Source organism: Typopeltis vanoorti, chromosome 11 (assembly GCF_054136105.1).
Source record: "Typopeltis vanoorti isolate ZY-2024b chromosome 11, IOZ_Tvanoo_1.0, whole genome shotgun sequence".
In the NCBI taxonomy this organism is placed as follows: domain Eukaryota; kingdom Metazoa; phylum Arthropoda; class Arachnida; order Uropygi; family Thelyphonidae; genus Typopeltis; species Typopeltis vanoorti.
The window spans coordinates 62077268-62098318 of NC_143559.1; the positions used below are offsets into that span (position 1 = coordinate 62077268).

The 21051-nt window shown below is 36.7% G+C and overlaps 1 protein-coding gene across 1 annotated transcript in view; it reads left to right on the forward strand.

The window, feature by feature from the left end:
• Nucleotides 1-21051, forward strand: part of LOC150101658 (uncharacterized) — a 321244-nt gene that overhangs the window by 283975 nt on the left and 16218 nt on the right. Inside the window, exon 18 of the mRNA XM_090399849.1 lies at nucleotides 12008-12059. Within this exon, the coding sequence (XP_090255975.1) occupies nucleotides 12008-12059 (52 nt within the window). The remainder of the gene's footprint in view (nucleotides 1-12007; nucleotides 12060-21051) is intronic.

Here is a 21051-nt window from a genome sequence, read left to right on the forward strand (position 1 = left end):
ATGCTTAGTTGCAATATGTATGTAATCACCTCTCATTAAACCAAACACTGTTACAATAAACTCACTAACTGTAACAGACTACTGCAAAGTCTAGGTCAGAGTACTGTAGCAACTATCTTTTTTACAAAAATTTAAAATAGAAAACTTCCCATCTGTAAATATTACTGTAGACAAATGATCAATAAGCTGTGTAACTGAGAGGAGACCTCCACATAGCCTTTAAAGGAATGCGGAGAACCGACCAGAGCTTCTGACCTAATGTCCAATCCTCACCTTCTCATGGTGCACCCTATTAGTTATCTACCTGGATACTGAACGAACGAGGCTGGCAATTTGGGATTTAACCGACCAAATTTATTCTTATTGGCTTAAATTGGCTGTTTAGAACCGAAATACGAAATGATGGTAAAACATGACAAAATTTCATGACTGCTGGGGCGTCGCCCAATTAAACAAAGCCCCTGTTGTTTTCGCCAGGGAACCAAGGCGAACAGCGAAAAGTCAACTATTGGAACAAATCTGAAAACACACCCCCCAACTCAACATCACCAGAGTTAAAGATCAGTACTATCAACATAAGAAGCCTGAATGGCAAAGAAATGGAGCTAGCTGAGGAATTAGATAAGTACCAAATCGACATAATAGGGGTGACTGAAACAAAAAAGACAAAAAATTTGAGCAATAAATACAAAATGTTATATTCAGGCAATGACAATCAAGGAAAAGAAGGAGTAGCCATGATGTAAATTTTCAAGTGTGTGTGGGGGAGGGGGGAGGGGGGGGGGGGATGGACCCCCCCTCGAGTTTTAAAAATTCGTCATCAGAATTCAAGGAGAACCGGCCTACCAGTCCAGAACTCGGGGGGGGGGGGGGCATAGGTGTGAGAGGGCATAGCCCCCTAGTATAAATGTAAGATCTGACAATGTTGTAGCTTTGACAACTAACAGATTGATTTGGCAGAAAATTGTAGGTAGGAAGTTAGTAATGATGTAAATTTTTCATGTAATACTATCATATCCTGTACACCCCTTGAGGGTAAATGTCAGGAATTGATGATGACAATCACAGAGGAGATAAAGGCAAGAAGTTTTTTCAAAAAAAAAAAAAAAAATCTCGTTTTTGACAATGTTGCAGTTGATAGGATAATTTATCCTTGTAAAGATGGCACTATATCATTTACATTAATGATAGTTGACTCTCACTATGACAGATTATCAAAAAGTCCTGAGAGAGAGAGAGAGAGAGAGCCCTGTAAGGCATAGTGCCATTTTAGAGGAAATTACCTTTATCCAACTATCCACTATAACAAATAATTTCTGTGGCTCAAACAAGTGTGCTACAAAAAGAGTCAACCATCAGCTGTATTATTTGCCACTGGATGAATGTACATTTAAATTAATTACTTAATGCTTATTAATTCATTAGCCATTGTACTTTCTTCACCAGTAATGTTCCCTGCACTGTTTCTTGAAAGGACTAATGAGAATTATATTTTTTTTCTTTTGTTAAGTATGCCCAAATTCTTTCTTTTTATTTAGTATTTCCAACCAAAACTTTTTTCTTACTCTTTTTAGTGGATTTTATGGCCTTATTACAAACATTACAGTCTCATTACAAAAGATTGTACTGAACATGGACATGGTACTTGAAAGAAAAAGTACCATGTTTGGTATCTAGAACAAGATTGCAGGATTACCTAACCTTTACTATATTCACAGTTCTAATGCACTATAGATTTATAAACCTTTCATGGACAAGATTGTCATTAAATCTGCCCAAAGGAACGCACTGGTAATTGTTTATTAGGTGTGGAGTTTCTAAATAGTGAGTTAATTAGAACACAAATATTCAAAACAGTTTTTTGAATCAGCATTAGGTACTCTTAAGGGGTGGGTGTACAGGATAATGTAAGACTGTATGAGTACTACATGATTCAGTTTACACTATTACCAATGTCCTTTCAACAATTTTCCTCAAAATTAGTCTGTTTGTTGTCAGCATCCAGTATTATCACATCTTATATTTCTATCTTCTAAGGCACCTTCTGACTGTATCAATCCACCTTGATCTTGGTCTTCTTGTAGATATTTTTTCTGCCATCATTGCATCAAACACCTCTTTTGTTGGTCTTTCCTTGCCCACTTTCTTTGAGTCACCATACTATCTGAGACTGCCTAAGCTCACACATTCTTGAATGTTAATAATGTCAAGTTCCTTCCTAATATCTTCATTGTTAATATGGTTCTGCAATCTATTTGCTCCCATAATTTTTCTCAAAATCCTCATACCTGTGGTCTTCAATCTTTGCTCAATTGGTTTAATTCTAACCCACTTCTCAGATCCATAATTTAAAACTGGTTGGAACACTGTCTTTTAACTCTGCTAGTTAAATGTTTTGGCTAATTTCTCTCTGATTTCATGTATATTTATTCATTGGGCTTCCAACTTCTACCTTTGCTTATTCTTTTTGTCTGTTTCTTTACTTAACTTGCCATCCTCACTAAAAATTGTGCCCAAATACCTGAACTTTTTTTTTTATTTTATTTCTATAGGTTATCCATTTAGAATGCAGTTGAAATTTTCCATGTTCCTGCCTATTTTCAAAGTTGTGGGTTTTTATTGCCAATTTTCATGAAAATTTGTTACAGCTGTTATTCAGCTTAGTTAAAGAATCCTGAAGATTGCATGCACTATGAATGAATTTCTTTAGGAGTGCAATATCATAGATATAAAGTAAAGAGCTAAGTTTGATATCTCCAATTCTGATATCATATTTAATGCCACTTTCATAATGTGATCTATGATGAATAACAATGGTGATAAAGTGCACCATTGTCTCAACCTAATTTAACATCGAACTATCTTCCTGTACATCCTTCATTTCTAACTGTAACTTACAACTTAAATTACAATTTTAATGGATAGAGTGGGTCTATTTCAATGAGTCTTTTGACTCCATGGAGTGTCCATATAAATAATAATAATAATATAAATAATACATTTCTCTGTCTCACACCTCATTTAACATTGAACTATCTTCCTATAAGTACAGGAAGATAGTCCTGTTGTACCATCAGCTTGAGGAGAAGGAGTATCAGGGCTTTTGACTTTTGATGAGGACAGACTGAGCCTAATTAGATTGCATTCAAGGTTTTTTCAGGAATCTCACATTGCACTGGCACTGACACAGTTTGATTCTTACTGTCTCCCCCTCTGCATGAAACATGCAAGAGGTCTAATGGCCGGCAGGCCCCACCCACTATGAGGATCATTGGTGGATTTAAGGTATTATAGGGAAGTAGGCTTTCAATCTGTGGCCAAGTGTGATACTGACTCCTTTCCCCATTTAGTAGGATGCTACAAGTCTAAATATTGCTAGTAGACCACCTTGGTCTACAGGAATTTTTGCTGGCAGGCAAAAAAAAAAAAAAAAGCCCTGCAGGATTATATATACTGCTCTCAAACAATTTCAGCCGGCAGGAGATCCCCACTCCGATATGGAAAACATCAAGGAGTAGATATGGATCCTTAATAAGGAGCAGTCCCTAGAGATACTGAAGCTCATAATGGACAAGCTTGAATCTGACTGGCCAGGTTATATAAAGCAGTACATTCAAACTAATGACCAGAATGAAGAGGAGGAGATATCACAAGGAGAATTTATTACTTTTCTGTCACCAAAATCCCCCTGTCAAAACAACTCACAGGGGGAGCATTCTAACAAAAGACATAGAACTACAGAGGACCAGATAGATGAAGACTCACCAACACCAGATGTCCCAAGGAACACTGAAAAGGTTCCACCTGTTATATTAAGGGACAAGGACAAATGGACCACTATCTCATCAGCCCTTAGGGAACATAAAATCTCATATTCCTGGGCTAAAAACCAAGATGGAGTTAAAATCCAGCCAGCCTCAGTCACTGACTACAGATAAATGACAAAGCTAATGGATAACAAAAGTCTTCCTTATCACACATTTGCTCTACCCAGTGAAAAGAATCTCAAGGTGGTACTTTGTGGGGTAACCGAAGGTCATCTCTCAAGAAATCACTGCTGACCTTATGAGTCAGGGTCTGATCCCAGTCAAAATGAGCAGGATGCTCAGGTCAGATAAATGGCCAATGCCACTGGTGCTAGTAGAGATTGACAAGACACAGAAAAAGATATATGAACTGACCACTATCTGCGACCTCAGAATTTCTACTGAGCCACTATGGGCTCAGTAGAAATATAGCACTGCTCAGTCATCAGCTGAGCAGTGCTATAGGTGCCAAAGGTTTGGCCATGCCCAAAAACTTTGCAAGGCAAATTTCAGGTGTTTAAAATGTGGCGAGGGCCACCAGACCATCATGTGCACCAAGCCAAGATCCACACCAGCTAAATGCGCCAACTGTGGAGGACCTCACCCTGCTAACTACAAGGGGTGCATTACACACCCAAAGAACCGAGGGTCAGCAAAAACTGTCCTTCCAACACCCTACAGCGATGCTCAAGGCAACCGTGCAGGTCGCACCCAGGTCCAAATAATCCCCAGTCCGACAACTCAGGAAAGAAAACAAGCTGCAGCAATGATCAAAACTTATGCCGAGGCCGCACGAACTAAGGCTGTTCCATCCCATGAACAAATAAGCTCTAATCTAACATCGGTATTAACTGCCTCACTAGCTACCATGTTACAAGAATTCAGCATGACAAATCCTTTGCCATTCTCCACAAAAAGATTCCTACAAGGTACCCACTCAATTTTGACAGCCCTCAATAATGAATAAAAGAAAATTCCTGCCCAACTCTCTCATGATCACTGCATGGAACGCAAATGGACTAAGTAACAAAATTCTGGAATTGCAAAAGTTCACTCACAGACACAATCCTGATATAATATCAGTAAATGAACCACATCCCAGGCCAGCTAACAACCCCAAATTATGTACACATTGTACAAAACAGACAGACTCACCAGTAGTGGATGAGGTACAGCCATGTACATTAAAAATTACCTAAGCCACAATGTCCTGACCAATCCACAAACCAAGAACCTAGAGATAACAGGCATTGAAGTTCATACTAACAATGCTGGCAGTATCAAAATCTATGCTGTATACAATCCACCCAGCATTCCATTATTGGTATCTGACTTGGACTCCATTCTCGGCTTCACAGACTCCATCATCATGGCTGGTGACTTTAATGCCAAGCATACAGCCTGGTCCAGCTCCACAATCAATGACAAAGGTTGTACTCTAAATCATTACTCAATGCAAAATTCTATTGTTATAGCTCGACCCACAGAGCCCACCCATCACAGCTCAGCTGGAAGCTCAGATGTACTTGACATAGTCATCCTCAAAAACATCAGATACCAGTATCAGTTGGAAACATTAAATGAACTTTCTTCTGACCACAAACCCATTCTGCTTAAACTTGGTACACAGGAACAATTCTCTCCTCTGCACTCTTTCATATCTTGGGACACTCTCCAGAATTCTCCCAGACCACATTAGCCCAGTCCCTATTATTCACAATAAAGAGGAGATAGAACTTGCTGTAAACAACCTAACCAGTCAAATCAAAAAAAGCAATAAAGTCGGTAACCCAAACTACAGTCTTTCACCCTAGTGGTCAGATTACCGAGGAAATCATGGATCTAATCAGATTGAAAAGCAAAGCCAGAAAGAGGTACCATAACACAAGAGCCCTGCAAGATAAAACAACTGAATAATCTAAATAGACAAGTCTGTGAAGCTCTCCAAAAACATTGAAACCAAGATTGGGAATCCAAGCTGACAAAGCTAAACCAAGAGGACAACTCCATCTGGAAATTCTTGAGAACCCTCTGCACCAAAAGGCAACTTATATCCCCAATTCAGACCAAGAAGGGAATAGCCCATACTGACAAGGAAAAGGCAGAGGCTCTGGTAGACAGCTTGGAAACTCAATGTAATCCCTCTTATGAAAATTTGAACATCAATCTTATCTACAGCATTCATCGGCGAGTCAAGCAGACCATAACACAACAAAAGGATGACCCAGAACCTATCAAACCCACTTCTCCAGCAGAAGTTATAAATATCATAACCCATTGAACAACAATAAAGCTCCAGGTCCAGATGGAATCACAAACAAAATAATCAAACTACTCCCCAGAAAAGCCATTGTGCATCTAGTCAATATAATCAATGCCACCTTCAGACTCAAGTATTTTCTCTTAACATGGAAAATGGCAGATATCACTCCAATCAAAAAGATTGGAAAGAACTCCCAGCTCCCTGAAAGCTACAGACCTATCAGTCTTCTGTCCAGCCTTGGAAAGGTTGTGGAAAAAGTCATCCTTACAAGGCTTCAATCAGCAACGGATAAATTAGGTATAATTCCTAATTAGTAGTTCGGATTCAGAAAAAACCATAGCACCATACAACAGATACACCGACTGGTCAAATTCATCACCAGAGGCTTCAACTGGAACCTCCACACAGCTGCAGTCTTTATAGATGCTGCGAAGGCTTTTGATAAGGTGTGGCATCAGGGTCTTCTCTACAAGCTCATCACATTCAATATACCAACTAATCTAGTAAAAGTAATTCACACATAACTCAAAGACAGATTCATGCAAGTCAAAATAAATGAAACTGTGTCAACCAGATGCAAGATCCTGGCAGGTGTGCTGCAGGGCTCACTCCTGGCCCACCTGCTATTTTCTATCTACATAGCTGATATCCCTCAAAACCCAAGTTCAACAATCACTGCATTATATGCAGATGATACTGCATTATTAGCAAGATCTCTCAGCCCCAAACTAGCCATCAGAAGACCCCAAAGCAGTATTCATACATTAGAGAAATGGTTGATGGACTGGAGGATCCAAGCAAACCCACAGAAGAGTTCAGCCATACTGTTCACTGGAAAGAAGTTTCAGACCAAGGAAGACATACATCTGCTAGGAGTTAGCCATTATTCGCTCTGCCATGGAATCTTAGCAGATTTCATGGCAGAGCGAAATCAAATATCTCAGCGTGATGCTCAACAAAAAACTACAATTCACCAGTCATATAAAACACATAAGCTCGAAGACATCCAAAGTAATCGCACAACTCTACCCCATGATCAACAGAAGAAGCAAACTGGATACTTGGAACAGACTACTCATATACAGGATGGTAATACACCCAGTCATCACTTACACATCTCCTGCATGGAGCCATACCTCGAATACAAATATTCAAAAGCTGCAGAGAATATGGAATAAATGCCTGAGAATGAGTTTGGATGCCCCACGGTTTATCAGAAACTCCCAGATTCACACAGAAGTCAATATTCCCTACATCACATCCCTCCTTCATGACCTAGCAAAAAAGTTCTTCACCAAGACAAACAATCATCCGAACCTGCTGATCAAACAAGCTTCAGACTACAATGAAGCAGAATTCTGCAAATACAAATGACCCAAGTCAATTCTATGCTCAGCTGAACACAACTAATCTCACTGCCCTTTCAGGACGAGCTTAAAGCTCAATAATTCTCCATTCAAAGAATTTCCTTTTCAGACAAAGGGGAATATGAAAAGCATTTATGCTTCACTCATCAAATCAGTATCGTTCTGCATTGTAGCATCATAATGCAAAATGATTGTACAACAAGACCATCTCCCTGTACTTTACTTCCTTCATTTCTGACTTACAACTTAAATATAAACAATGTATTGCTCTGTATAATGTTTAATTTGTCCTGTATAACTGTAGTTTCTGAACAGCTTTTCTCTTGGCACTTTGTCATATGCTTTTTCCAGGTCTACAAAAATGCATACAAAAATACTTAACTTAAATACGTGCCCTTGTTATATTCTTACAATTTCTCAACTGTTTGTTATAAAGTAAAAATCTTATCTTGACAACTTCTGTTTAGTCTGAACCTAGCTTGTTCTCCAAGTTTATGTTCCACAGTTTTACTTAGTCTCATCTTAAGTATGCTTGTGTAAATCTCACCTGGAACATTTCATCGAGAAATTCATCTGTAATTCTCACATTCAGTTTTATTCCCCCTTTTTTTACTATCCAAGCTCTACTCCAATCATTCAGAATTCAACAAATGCTCAATTATGCCACTCTGAAACTTTTAAACCTCCATATTTGAGCATTTATGGCCAAATATCATCTACTCCAGTTACCAGCTACTTCAAGTTTTTTTTTTTTATATTGCTCCCACCCACGAAAAGTTATTTGCAGACCTATGGTACATTTTGTACTGTGGTTGGGCTATGGATTGTGTTTTCTATTTTATCAATTTTATATATTTTTTGTATTTTTAATTTATTTTTTACATAGTCTGGAAAGTCTGCTCTAGAGGCCAAACATGGAGCTTTTTCAAGCCATTCAGGCCTTCAATAAGCATGGAAGTGGTCTCATACCAGTTAATGAAATTCATCTCCCACCTAAAGATAATCACAAATATTCATGCCCACAGCGAGATTCGAACTCACATCCTCTTGATTTGAAAGCTGGTACACAACCACTCGGACCAGACTGGCAAGCATTGATGTGCTCCTGATTGCATTCCTCCTGAATATTTTCTGCCACTATTCTATTGTTGCTACTTGTTTCATTTAACAGTTTTTCAAAACAATTAACTACAGATATCCACAATGTGTTTAGTTTCAGTGTTGATGATACCTTTATCATCTCTGGTATCTTGATACTATTTCCTCCATTTCTAAGCTTTTCAACTGACTCCAGAACATTTGCCACCCTCCTGATATTTTTACCAAAGTTTTCTCATGACTTCTGTTTAGTTACTTTTACAGATAACTTAGTTCTCTCACATTTTTCTCTGTATTATCTTAGGTCATCTGCTGACTTACTTGCTAGGAACTTCATACACTTTGTTCTTTTCCAGGATGAACTCTTTAATTTTTTGCATCAACCATCAAGTTCTGATATTTTTGTCCTTTCTCACAGCTTCACTACTCTCCTCCCTAGCTGAATGAATCATTTTCTTCAGAGTTTGCCACTGAGACTCCAAGGTTTGGTTTTTGTCGAACTCTTATTTTTTCTTGAATGATATTTGTATAGTTGAGTCTACGTTCACCTGTAAAAGCTACTCAACTTTCATCCTTTTAAACACTTTCTTACATATGCTTATAATAATAATCATTTTTTTCCAGTATGATATTCATTTTTACCCCACGTAAAACTAAGTGGTAATCACTTCCAACTTCAAATACCCTGTGTACTCTTATATTCTGAACCAGTGTAAAGTTATCACTATCAATAATAATATAGTCAGTAAGACTTTTTGTAAAATATTATATATTTTCTCCATGGGAATATTAGTGATAATGATAACTAGTCTGTGTCTTGAACAGAAATCCAGCAGGCACTTACCATTATTATTAGTACTGCCCTTTTCTCTAAATTTTTACCAAACATTTCTGTATGCCTGGGATTCATTTCCCACTCTGCTTTGTAAATCTCCAACAAGGAATAGGTATTCTGTTTTCCTTAAGCTGCCTTCTGTAGTGACTCAAAAAAACTACTCTGCTTCTTTCTTAGTGGAACCTTCTATGAGACAGTAAGCAATTATGAGTTTCATTTTCCAATTCCCTTCTGAATTTACCACATAACTCTACTTGAAATTGCTTACCAACCAGGAAGTTTATCTTTATGATTTTGGTATCACTACTCCTTCCTTTGCTTTATCACTCTGCTAGAATATACATCCTACAATTATTATTTAGCAGGATCTTACCTGTTTTAGGTCTCTTTGTCTCAGTAACACTAATTCAGAAATGGGTTGATAATAGCAGTATTTTTTATGATGGTCAGCATGTATTTGTAAGGGGAAGGTTATTCTTTAGCATCTGCTTACGTATTACAACAAGGTGACAGATTTATTGGATAAAGGATATGCATATACAGTGGTATACTTGGATTTTTTTCAAAGGCCTTTGATAGACTGCCACATGGCAAACTGGTAGCTATATTGAAACAGATGGAATTAGATAACAGAGTAGTGAGCTAGATAGCTGATCGTCTGTCAGATAGGTATTAGCAGTTGTGTATGGAGGAGTAGTATCCCAAAAGAGGAAGATCATTAATGAAGTGCTACAGAGATCTGTTATGGGACCATTATTGTTTAACCTGTACACTAATGATGTTGGGACCAGCTTATCTGGAGATGGGCAGCAGTTTGCCAATGATGCAAAGTTGGGAAGAACTATAAGAAGTAGAGCAGACAAAGTGGCCTTGCAAGCAGTGGAGTAGGTAGGGGGGGTGCGGAGGGGGCAGTCCACCCCAGGCAGCACTTTGAACCTTTTTGAACTTTTGCAGTTAATTCTGAAAATACACTCTCGAGAACTCAGTTCCAAATATTGTAATACTACTGCGAATTTTCCTCACAATTGCTGTAAGTATTGCTAGTTGTGAGAAGAGTTTTTTTTTAAAATAAAATTTGATGAAGAATTACCTACATTACTATGAAATAGACTTCGCCAATGTCATCGACAATTTTGCTAACAGAAAAGCAAGAAAAATAACATTTTAGAATATTAAAATTAAAGTTTTACTTCAAAAATAAACATAGTGCTTTTATTTATTTCCCTATACGTTGTTTTGACTTTTTGTAGTATTTTTGGTGTGTATTTAGAGGGCGGCAAACTCAGGGACCGCCTCGGGTGGCAACTGCTCTAGCTACGCCCCTGCTTGCAAGAGGATCTCAATAGATTATGTGAGTGGGAAAGTCAGTGGGGCTGTCAGTTTAATATTGCAAAGTTCAAGGTTTTGAAATTTGGTAGGCATGGTCCCATAATATACAGTTAATGGGGAAATTTTGAAGGAAGAGATGAGAGATTTAGGAGTAATGGTGGACACAGACTCGAAGTTTATGGGCCAAATTTATTAGACACACATATTCATAAGCATATAATAATTTTATTACTGTAAATAATTTGACCAGAAAGTAACTGGTCATCATCAGTGCCTCAACATAATCACAAAGTGAAACTAGAACAAAGAATGTTAATCCATTTACAGAGATGAGCCAGATGCCACCTAGTGGATGTTTACAATAAAATAAAATAGCAATTAAACCCAAATTTAAAATAAAGTGATTTTAAGTAAAATTAAATTAAAAGCTACAGTCATTGTAAACAGATCTGCTTTGCATTCATCAAATGAATCTATTAGTCTCTGATAGCAGCACTTATCAATTTGTGAACTATAATCCAACTAACAGAATTAAGAAGAAAACTGTTAAATTATTTGTCTATCATTTCTTGGCCATCAAATACTGTTACAAACATTATGTGACCACATTACACCTGCTCTCCCAGAATTTATGGGGTTCCCAAAGTTCACAAACATAATGTTCTGCTTCACCCAATTGTTGAAGGTATAGACAGCCCTAATGCCAACACTCAAGGAGTTGGTAGGTCATTCACTTCCTATATAAAAAACACACAGCACTTTGTAAACAAAATTAAAAACATAATGCTCAGCAAAGATGATTTATAGTCAGTTTTGATGTTTCTGCTCTTTACAAATATCCCAATCAGTAACCTTATTCTTCTCTTACAGAACAAATTTCTGCCTGATATTACAGCTCTCTTTGCCCATGTAACTACATTCCAGTTACTTCATGTAATTGGAATGTAGTACTTTTACTTGCCATCCTGGCAATATGCCTCCTGGACTCCAAATTTTTAACCACCATCACCCTTAGATATCTCGCTTCCTCCAGGATGATTCTACCAATATAGTATGTAGCCTCTCACTGTGAATCCCAAATTTCAAAACCTCACATTTAGTCTTAACAAGTATGATCCCAGAGCAAAACTGTGTGACGAATGAGGCAAGTTATTCTTTAGAAACATATAAATTATTTGCAGTATATCATTAATTACAATTTATCAGGTGACAACATCTCTAGACAATCAAATTATTTAAAGTTATTACTATATTGTGTAATCTTCTGTTTTTCATATTAAGATCTCTGATAAATTGTTTTTGTATGTAGCTTACCAAGATTACAAGGACCAAGAGGAAAACTTGGAGGAATGTAAAGCAAAGTAAGCTGGTTTCCACATATCTAATTTCTTTATCAAGTAAGAACTAAATGCTAAATACAGACAGACCCTCATCTTATATAAGAGTTATAAAAAATATAAAAAAAAGGAGAGTAACCAGGATTCTGTTCTTGCCCCCCCCCATCATTTAACTTGTTCGTAAATTACGTATCATGTGAACAGACTGGGGATCTTCAGTTGTTTGCTGATGATGCAAAGTTGGAAAGAATTATAAGTAGTGCTGCTGATATTAATTCCCTTCAGGAAGATTTGAATAGACTTTTTACTTGGACAAAGGAGTGGGGGTTGTGGTTTTAATATCAATAATTGCAAGGTGTTGTATTTTGGAGTTCAGAAATATAAGGCTGTGTACTATATCAGCAGTGCCATACTGCAGGAAGTGAATGAGATTAAACATTTGGGAGTGATGGTTGACAGTAGACTGAAGTTTAGAGGGCATATTGCAAGTGTTGCAAAGGCTGCACATCATAGTGCTGCTATAATAAGAAGAGCTCTTATTATAGCAGCACTATGATGTGCAGAAAAATTAACATGTAGGGATAAGGAAGTGGTTGTGCCGCTGTATAAAAGCACTGGTCACACTTGGACTTTTGTGCTCAAATCTGGCCACCTGGTTTTCAGTGCGATGTGAAGACATTGGGGAAGGTCCAGAGGCGAGCAAGACAATATCAGGACTTTGGACTGCTAGCTATGGAGAGAGGTTGAAAAAATGTGGATTACAGAGTTTAATGAATAGGAGAAAAAGAGTTGATATGATAGAGATATTTAAGTTAGTGAGAGAATTTTATCAGATTCATCCAGATGAGATTATAAAAAGAGTAGAAGGTGAAAGGGGAAAAACCAGAGGTCATCCTTGGAAGTTATGTATGAGTGTGGTGAACAGGGGTGTGAGGAGTAGATTTTTTACATGGAGAATTGTCAGTGAATGAAACACATTACCGGAATGTGTTGCTAGTGTTGCTAATGCAAGGAGTGTTAAGGATTTTAATTAATTAATTAGCATATGATGATACAATGGCCATGAGTCCCATATGGATATAACGTATTTTTTTGCCAGTCAATTGTGTGTGTTCTCCTGGACAGTTTGCTTATTCTCAGGGGCAAAAAAAAACAAGTTCCCAGGAGAAAAAACCCTCTATCTCTACTTCTATCAAAAATATGAAATATGGAAATGCAGCTGGATTAGATGAAATTCAACCAGAAATGCTTAAGTATGGAAGTATAAAAAAATTTTTCAGTGGCTGTGCTGTATAATTTAGAGGGCCTGGTCAGAGGGTCGAATTTCAGGTGATTGGAATAGTGCTGTCATAATACTATCAGTAAAAAGGGAAATAAAACTGATTGTGAAAATTATAAAGGAACACTTAGTAAGGAAATACTAAGTGTTCCTGGTAAGATTTACACAAGTATACTTGAGAAAGGGCTAAGAAAAATGGTGGAAGGAAAGCTTGATGAAGAATAAGCTGGATTCAGATCAAATAGAGGTTATCAGGAGCAGGTATTCATTTTAATAAGTATAGGATGTTATATTCAGACAATAATGATCAAGGAAAGGAAGGAGTAATGTAGACACACTTCAAAATGGAGAAATGCTCAATGAAAGTTATTTGTACCTAATTATATCAGTTACCTGTTCTAAATAATTAGAACAGGTAACTGATATAAAGAAAATGGAAACATAGTCCTTGTTAGAGATCTAAACAGCAGAGCAGGAAATGAATTCCACCAGGCATATAGGAATTCATTATGTCTGGGGACGAGAAAAGGGCAAAGCTAATAATAATGGTAAGTATTTTCTGGATTTCTGCTCACACGGACTAGTCATTACTAACTATGTTCTAACATAAAGATGTGCACAAGTTCACATGGAGAGAAGACATAAAAAAAGTAACTAGCATTCAGATATCACTATTAACAATGATGCAGTTAATAGTGATATCTGAATGCTAGCTCAAGATATATATTAGCATACAGATGATTTGAAATGGGTTTGAGAAAGATGTGGAAGAAAAACTTGGGGTAAAACAAGTTGGTTGAGGCCAAATAGAGGTTGTCAAGATCAGATTTTTAATTTAAGAAAAATAGTTGAGAAATCATGGAATATACAACACCGATCAGGATTCTCTAAGCTTTTTGTAGATCTGGAAAAAGCATCTGACAAGGTGCCCAGAGAAAAGCTTTTCAAAATGATACAAATATATGAATTAAGTGGAGCATTATACAGATCAATGTGTATATTTAAATTGCAAGTCATCAGTTAGAATTGAAGGAAATGTAGGAAGATGGTTTCATGTAAAATCAGGAGTAAGACAAGGATGCACATTATTTCCACTCTTATTCATCATCTATATTGATTGCATTATGAAAGAAAATGGCAATTTGCTTGATATTAGAATCGGAGGTGTCAACTTAGCTCTTATGCAGATGATGTTGTACTCCTAAACTCATTTCCTCACAGCAGTTCTCATATGACTGGCTATAACCCAGATGATCACTTCATGGTCACTTTTGTCAGCTGAAGGAAGATTAGACACTCCATTTCGTTACAGCTTCTAGAAACTACACTCTGCACATGCTGTGTCTTTCTGACCACCCTGACTCCTCTCATTTTCCTTTCCAGCTTATATTTTCACATTCTCATCTTTCACACTACTCTCCTTTCCATCCCACAAACACTTTGGTCTCATCTGATTCACTCTCCTACCTGTTTCATATCACTCATTATGCTTCCTTCTAGCAACAGTCTCTCCAGCTGATTCACACCAAATCCATTCAAATACAGTCCATCTCTTTTATACAAATCCATTTGCTCTTGAATGCATTCCACACATTAACAAACCACACCCAATTTCTCCTCACACGGCTCTGCTAACATACCATTTTAAGACTGCAGTAGCAAATTATAGACCAATCAATATCTCAGGTATGGTAGTAAAAGTACTGGAAAAATGGGTCAAAAAAGAGAATTGAAGAATAGAGGTGGAAAGTGGTATATGGAGACAGAATCAAGTTGAAAACAGGTGACTAGTAGTGTGCTTCAAGGTTCAGTGCTGGGACCACTACTGTTTAATTTGTACATAAATGATATAAGAAATAACCTAAAAGAAAATATTCAGTTGTTTGCTGATAATGCAAAATTAGAGTAATAGTTAACCAAAGCAATGAAGAGAGCTTGCAGAACAATTTAAATAGGCTGTCAGTATGGATAAAAGATAATGGGTATCAGTCTAATGTGGAGAAATGTAAAGTTATGCATTTTGGAATAAATGCATAACTTTATGCATTTATTCCAAAATGCAAAATATAACAAAGTGTGAATTTTTATAACAATTTTATAAACAAAGTGTGAATTACAAGTGGTGTACCACATTAATGGAGCTGTACTCTAGGAAATGATGAAGCTAGAGATTTAGGGGTGGTGGTAGACAGAGAGTTAAAGTTTAGAAGGCATATTGCTAAGATAGCCCATAAGATTGGCTATTGAAGAACACACTAACAAGTAGAGATAAGAAAGTTGTTATTCCTCTTTATAAAGCCTTGATGCATCTGCATTACTGTGCTCAGGTTTAGTCTCCTGGGTTTCTTGGGAATGAGGAAGCAGTGGAGAAGATTCAGAGGCAAATGGTGAGTAGTCTGTGGAATGTTTCATGAGGATAGATTGAGGGTGTGTGGATTGAAGAAGTTGGTTGATATGAGGAAAAGAGGGGATATGATAGAAACATTTAAGTTGCTTAAAAAGTTTTTTAGGTTTGATGCAGGGGAAATGTTTCAGCACTCAGCTAAAGGGGGCTAGAGCAAGAGGTCATCTCTGGAAGTTAATTAAATGTGTGGTTAGTAGGGGTGTGAGGACTAGATTTTTTGCTTGGAGAGTTGTGATTGAGTGGAAGTTGCTCTCCTCAACAATATCCTGATATTCATCCTCATGTTCTCCCTATGCCCCACAAAAACATTTGTTCCTCCTACCATTGCTAACTCCCTTGCATACTTACCACTTCATATTTCAAAGCATCTAACAGGTGGATGAGAGGGTTACAGGAAAATTCATCAAAAAACAGTTAATCGAAAGATAATTCATCGAAAAAGCAATTCGTCGAATAAACAATTAATCGAACAACAATTTAATGAATGGCAATTCATCGAACGACAATTCATTGAAAATGCAATTCATCGAAAAGTCGTTTTCTTGCAAAGTATTGTTTAAAAATGTTCTGTAACAATACGAAACATTACTCATGATACAGACAAAATATGGAGGTGGTCACTGAAATGTAATAATTATTTTCTTGCATTTTAGAACATTTAATATAAGTGTACATACTGTTTCATTGTGCAGATAGCGATTTATCTGTAGAGAAGACATTTTGTTCTACCAAATTTTGTAGAACGAAATGAGTTTTGAGGAGTGAGAGGTGTAGTTTGTTAAAAAATTAAAAAAGTGCAGACAGCTTCTTTTACTGTTGTTTATTATTTTAACGGTATAATAGAACACAGAAACTAAGTAAATAATTAATTTATTAACTTGATGCTGATATTTCGCTGGTATTATAACCAGCATCTTCAGAGCACAAAAACACTGTTTGTCACAATACACGAGACTAAAACAACATGGTGTATTTCAACAAAATTGTAGCAGCAACACAAAGACTAGAGTCCTGATTTTGGCGCCCTCTATCTGAAAAAAAAAAAAAAAAAACGCTATCATATATTACTAGAGTCCTAGAAATTGTGGACAGTATAAATAGTCCCACATACAAACTGGCTAGACATTTAGCGAAGCTACTAGCCACTCTCACTAACAATTCTCCCTCCTTTATCAAAAATTCAGCACACCTAAAAAGCATCTTACAACACCTCACCCTAAAAAGCTCAGACTTAATAGTAAGCTTTGACATCACTTCACTATTCACAAATGTACCACTAAGAAACCCTCAATCTACTGAAGTCACACTTTCCCCCTGATATATTTGAACTATTCAAATTCACAATACATGCAGGATATTTCACATGGAAAGGGAAAATATACAAACAAATTGATGGGACAGCCATGGGCTCCCCCCTTTCTCCCCCCCATCCAACTTTTACATAGAACACCTGGAAAAACAAGCAATCAATACAGCCACTCTCAAACCAACACTTTGGCTACGCTATGTTGATGATGTGCTTGCTATTTGGCCACATGGCCCTGAGACATTGAAAACATTCTTAGCACATTTAAATAGCCAACATCCCAAAATCCACTTTACTATGGAACTGGAAGCCAACAACTGTCTGCCCTTCCTGGATACACTCATCACACGTCTCCCAGATGGTTCCTTATCATTTTCAGTTTTCAGAAAACCCACACATACAGGCAGATACTTACACAAACAATCACACCATCATCCTTCTCAACAATATGGCATATTAAAAACGCTAACCCATAGAGCGAGAGCAATCTGTTCAAATGACAAGGCTCTCACTGCTGAACTGACTCACTTACGCCACACCTTCTTGGCCAACGGCTACAATCCACAAAAAATAAACAAAATACTAAACACTCCTAAGAAACCCCTCCCACCATCCACCACAGAGAACTACAACAAAACAGTCACCATCCCTTACATTAAAGGTACATCCGAAAAGATCTCAAGAGTTCTCAATAAACATAAACTACGTACTACATTCAGACCATGTAGCAAATTAGCCACCCTCATCCGCTCACCCAAGGACAGCATTCCTCCTTTATCACATCCAGGAGTCTACCAAGTACCCTGCTCATGCAATCAAGCCTACTACGGTCAAACAGGAAGAACTGTGAATATCCGCATCAGCGAACATAAACGATACGTCCGGAAATATCATTATGGGAAGTCGGGCCTAGCAGACCATGCTCTGGATACCTCTGCACACAGGATCAACTGGAAAAACACAAAAGTACTACACAGAAACCCATATAAATCAGAGAGATTGTTCTTAGAGGCGACAGAAGCCCTAAAACACACTCCAAATCTCAACAAATATGGCTGTATTAACTTGCCGAAGATCTGGGAGACAGTCATATTAAGAAAAAACTAGCACTTTTCTAGGACTCTAGTAATATATGATAGCGTTTTTTTTTTTTTTTTTTTTTTCAGATAGAGGGCGCCAAAATCAGGACTCTAGTCTTTGTGTTGCTGCTACAATTTTGTTGAAATACACCATGTTGTTTTAGTCTCGCGTATTGTGACAAACAGTGTTTTTGTGCTCTGAAGATGCTGGTTATAATACCAGCGAAATATCAGCATCAAGTTAATAAATTAATTATTTACTTAGTTTCTGTGTTCTATTATACCGTTAAAATAATAAACAACATGTTCGACGAACACATAAGTCTGTCCACACGTTCAAGCTTCTTTTACTGAAAACTTCTGCGAATTCTGCTAAGTCAGCGAGTTATTGTAATACATAATTTCGACACTTTTCTTTGTAGCCCCAAATATAGATGAACTGAAAACTGGAACGGTTCAACAATTTTTTGTAAAAGTTTCAAATACTGAATCCGAGTAAAATTTGTCCATTAATAAATGTACAAGCCGCATAATTTTTATCAGTCCTCTTCAACTGAACGTAAGTAGTAGGCCCAATACGGAGATGACTAGGCTTTCCTCCTAGAAAGAGGACAACAAAGACAATAAGAATCCATATTGTTCTATAATTATTCCTTAGTAAAGTAGCATTGCTATACCAACAATCATTATATTGAGGAGGATGAGGGAAAATAGTATTAATCATTAATATTACTACTACTGCTAATAATAATAATAAATTGTATAATAAATTTAGTTTAATCCTTTATCCAAGTGTGAGCAAACAAAGTTTGCGCCTGAAAGTATCTTCAGGACTGGGGTAAGGTGGTACAACACCAGGGCACTCCTTGCAAAGGTGGAGCAAGCTACCAACACTCCTATCTCAGTATCTCCCATAATGCAAAACACATCTCCTTGCAGATATGTCTAATGTTATGCATTAAGGGAAGGGCCACAACCCAGACTAGTTTCGACCTTTATTGAGGTCTCTTCAGTGGGAGCCAGGTCCAAGTGGAGATACCAGGTAGAAGCATTAGCAGGTCATCTCTACCTATAGGAGTTGCCAAATGGTGTGCCACCCTTTATTAAAAATTACTCTGGATTTAGAGAAAGATGTTGAAAGTTTATTACCTATAGGTAGAGATGACCTGCTAATGCTTCTGCCTGGTATCTCCACTTGGGCCTGGCTCCCACTGAAGAGACCTCAATAAAGGTCGAAACTAGTCTGGGTTGTGGCCCTTCCCTTAATGCATAACATTAGACATATCCGCAAGGAGATGTGTTTTGCATTATGGGAGATACTGAGATAGGAGTATTGGTAGCTGGCTCCACCTTTGCAAGGAGTGGCCTGGTGTTGTACCACCTTACCCCAGTCCTGAAGATACTATCAGGCGCAAACTTTGTTTGCTCACACTTGGATAAAGGATTAAACTAAATTTATTATACTCTAACCAAGTGAAAAATAAACTTTCAATAATAAATTGATTCTTTGATGTAAATATTTTTCACAAATAACAATAAAATATACAGGAATTCAGAGTAAAAATATTGGAAAACTTGAAAAAAAAATCATTCCTGCAGATTTTTCAATCATGTTTCACTTATTTACTCCTGTTTCTGTTATTCCTCAACGACAGGAGTGACATATGCACTCAGAGCCACACCGTGGGTAGGAGGCACCCTTGTGCAACACCTTTTTCAGCACCCCCATAAAATAAGTTTCCATGAAAAAGTTTTGTGAAAAATTTTACTTTGTTAAAAGTACAAAACAGTTTATATGCATGCATAAAAATAAATTTTATTTATTTTACAGTGATTACAGTGTTCTACTAACAGTAGTAGAACACTGTAATCACTGAAATTCGTTAATAAGGAATTTTTAATAATAAAAATTTTCAAAAATGTTTATTCCTTAATATATAAATACAACAGAATATATATATATATATATATATATATATATATATATATATATATAAACAAAATTTACTTTTATTTTAATATAAAAAGAAATATTACATAACAAAGATAATTTGGAGATATGCTTTTAACTATATAACAGTTAGTATAAATGCAGATTTAAATTAAAGGGATATTAAATCCCACATTGTTTTAAAACCGAATAAGAAACTCAAAGATTAGAATCAGAGAGTTTCATGCCGAATATAGTATAGTATAGTAAACTATAAAAGTATTGGCGATTACTAGCGTGAGCTAATGCAAGCAATCCCAGTACGTAGTACAATACCGGGCAACTCGCAGCATAATTTATTTTGCATATTTATCCGTCTTGCTTTAGCCGCCGCAGAATTTTTAATACCTTTAGTGTCTAATGAATCCATTATATTATTTTCAATTGATATAATTGATAAATCTGTTAGACGCTCTCCAGACATTGTTGACCATAAATAATTTTTTATTAGTTTCGGTTTTGAAAAACTTCTTTCCCCTGACGCTATGGATATTGGTAATGTTAAATAAATACGCATCACAATCACAGTATTCGGAAATGTGTCAGTTAATTTATTTTCGTATATATAATTTAAAACATATCCTGAGGAACCGACTCTTTTTTAATAAAGCATTGCAAAGTTTTTAATTCCTCAAATAAAGTCATACCATCAATATTGCGCTTGTTGGAATCTTGATTGTTGCTCAGTTTTAAGGTCAAATCTTTACGTTTCATTAAATCTTCATCGCTCCAATCTTTTAATTTGCTAATGTCTCTTATAACTTTAAAGTCTTTGCATTGTTGTTTTAAGAGTATGAATATTTTCGTGACTGAAGTTATTGTCGTGTCTAAAATCATGAAGAAAAAATTTATTTAAAAATTTTTTTTAGGGTCATGCATTGTCTCATTTGATGCTTCGTAACCAATCATTTTTGTTTTTGTTCTTTTGCGAATGTCTGGAAAAATAGGATCAATATTA